Consider the following 2,229-nt stretch of genomic DNA (forward strand, 5'->3'; position numbering starts at 1 on the left):
TCCCACAGTGCTGGGATTACATGCGTGAGCCATCACACTCAGCCCATCTTTAAAAATTAAAAAAAAAAAAAAAAACTAGCTAGGCATGGTGGCACAAGCCTGTAGTCCCAGCTACTTAGGAAGCTGAGGCAGGAAGATCACTTGGTTCCAGGAGTTAGAGGCTGCATTAAGCTATGATCACACCACTGCACTGCAACCTGAGTGATAGAGTGAGACCCAGTCTTGATTATGAGCAAAAAACTCAACACAAGTCATCTCTCCCTCACTCTCTTCCAATAAGTAATTCTCTATACATTGAGGATTGATAATAATTGACTTTCTCAGCTTCTGAAACATAGTCAAGGTGGTAAAGAGAGAGAATACCCACCATTCTGACAGTACTTAAAACATGTCTACTCCTCAAAGACATGAACTATTTTCTATTCATAAAACTGTATAGGATACACCCTAAAAACAGGGTAAAAAAAAAAGCATTGTTAAATTTAATCAAGTCAAAAATGATCACTTTCCTATATGAATGTAGACCACCTAAAAAAACAATCTCAATGCTTACCTATCCACTGCTCTGTCTAGCAAGTAAAACAGAGCCTGAAGTACCACATGTTGGACCGACTTGTGGGGATGATGCAACCTGGCAGTAAAGAGAGCTATAGAAGCTCCTGTTGGGTCTCGAACATTCTAGAGCAAATAAAACAAGAAATATTAAGAAATCAAAGAGAAAATCACAAGAATTACTAAGGCTTATATGATGGATAAGGGTATAATAAATAAAAAGAATAGATGCTAGCAACACTCCCCTGACTTGCATCAATTGCTCCCCAAAGGAAAAATTATTAATTTTTGTTGTTGTTGTTGAGACAGAGTCTCACTATGTCACCCTTGGTAGAGTACTGTGGCATCACAGCTCACAGCAACCTCAAACTCTTGGGCTTAAGTGATTCTCTTTCCTCCACCTCCCAAGTAGTTGGGACTATAGGTGCCTGCCCCAACGCCCAGCTATTTTTTATTGCAGCTGTCATTGTTGTTTAGCTAACCCAGGCTGGGTTCAAACTCCCCACACTCGGTGTATGTGGCTGGTGTCATAACCACTGTGCTATAGGCACCGAGCCCAGAAAAATTATTAATTAATAAGTGGTATCATCCCATACCTGATTCTCTCAGCACCTCTGGACCCTATTACTGTGGTAAGAAAAAAAAAAAAAAAAACACATTCTCGACCAGGTACGGTGGCTCATGACTGATAATCCTAGCACTCTGTGAGGCCCAGGTAGGTGGATTGCTTGAGTTTAGGAGTTCAAGACCAAATGAACAAGAATAAGACGCCATCTGTACTAAAAATAGAGAAACTAGCTGTGGCAGCTGCCTATAGTCCCAGATACTTGTGAGGCTGAAGCAAGAGGGTCACTCTAACCCAAGACCTTGAGGTTGCTGTGAGCTATGACACAATGGCACTCTACATAGGGCAACAGAATGAGACTCTGTCTCAAAAAAAAAAAAACAACCCATAAGTCTCTTCATTTTTCAACTGCAGAAATCAAAGGATAGTATTGCACTGGAGTCCTAGCTAATTTCTCAGGCAACATGGCAAAAGAATTAAGTAGTAGGAGAGAATCATAGAAAAGGACCATGGTTTCTACACTTTGCCTTAAAAGTAGCATCATATACTTACTGAAAGGCTGAGGTCTCTAGTAAGTGAAGAGCGTGTGTTAAATAAGGAAGAATTGGTGTCATCCCAAAGACCTTAATGGACCAATGAAGAAACTTTTCTAAGTGTGCTATACAAGTGATTCACCATAATTCAATCATTTAATTATTATTAGTAACTGAAATTACCAATAATTATCACTAAAATAATTTTGTGCCAAAATGCATGGTTGTTTTACATCTGTTCCTGATTGTGGATACTCTCTCAGGATAAGGTATCTAGGAACAAAGTCCAAATAAGACAAGAACTACAAAAGGAATTAGTAATGAGGCCCTGTAAGAGCCATCCAAAAGACTCACTAAGATGGTAAATTTCCCGCTGAGTATTTCAGAACGAAGAGGTTCCTCATGAGGTTTCAGCTTCACAATGCCTTCCTTCCTTCGAGTTTCCTAAAAAGGAAACACAGAAAGATATATTAATATAAAAATACTATATATTGGTTGGCGCCTGTGGCTCAAAAGGGTAGGGCGCTAGTCCCATATGCCAGAGGTGGCAGGTTCAAACCCAGCCCCAGCCAAAAACTG

General features: G+C 39.9%; 1 protein-coding gene across 1 annotated transcript in view; it reads right to left on the reverse strand.

Moving 5' to 3' along the window:
• The window catches only part of PTPN9 (protein tyrosine phosphatase, non-receptor type 9), a 107,312-nt gene that overhangs the window by 44,216 nt on the left and 60,867 nt on the right, over positions 1-2,229 (reverse strand). Inside the window, exons 3-4 of the mRNA XM_023510140.1 lie at positions 2,005-2,094; positions 554-678 (exon numbers count right to left, since the gene is read on the reverse strand). Coding sequence (XP_023365908.1) covers positions 554-678; positions 2,005-2,094 — 215 coding nt within the window. The remainder of the gene's footprint in view (positions 1-553; positions 679-2,004; positions 2,095-2,229) is intronic.

The sequence above is a fragment of the Otolemur garnettii genome, unplaced genomic scaffold, assembly GCF_000181295.1.
Source record: "Otolemur garnettii isolate 467f Iridium unplaced genomic scaffold, OtoGar3 scaffold00011, whole genome shotgun sequence".
Taxonomy (NCBI): Eukaryota; Metazoa; Chordata; class Mammalia; order Primates; family Galagidae; genus Otolemur; species Otolemur garnettii.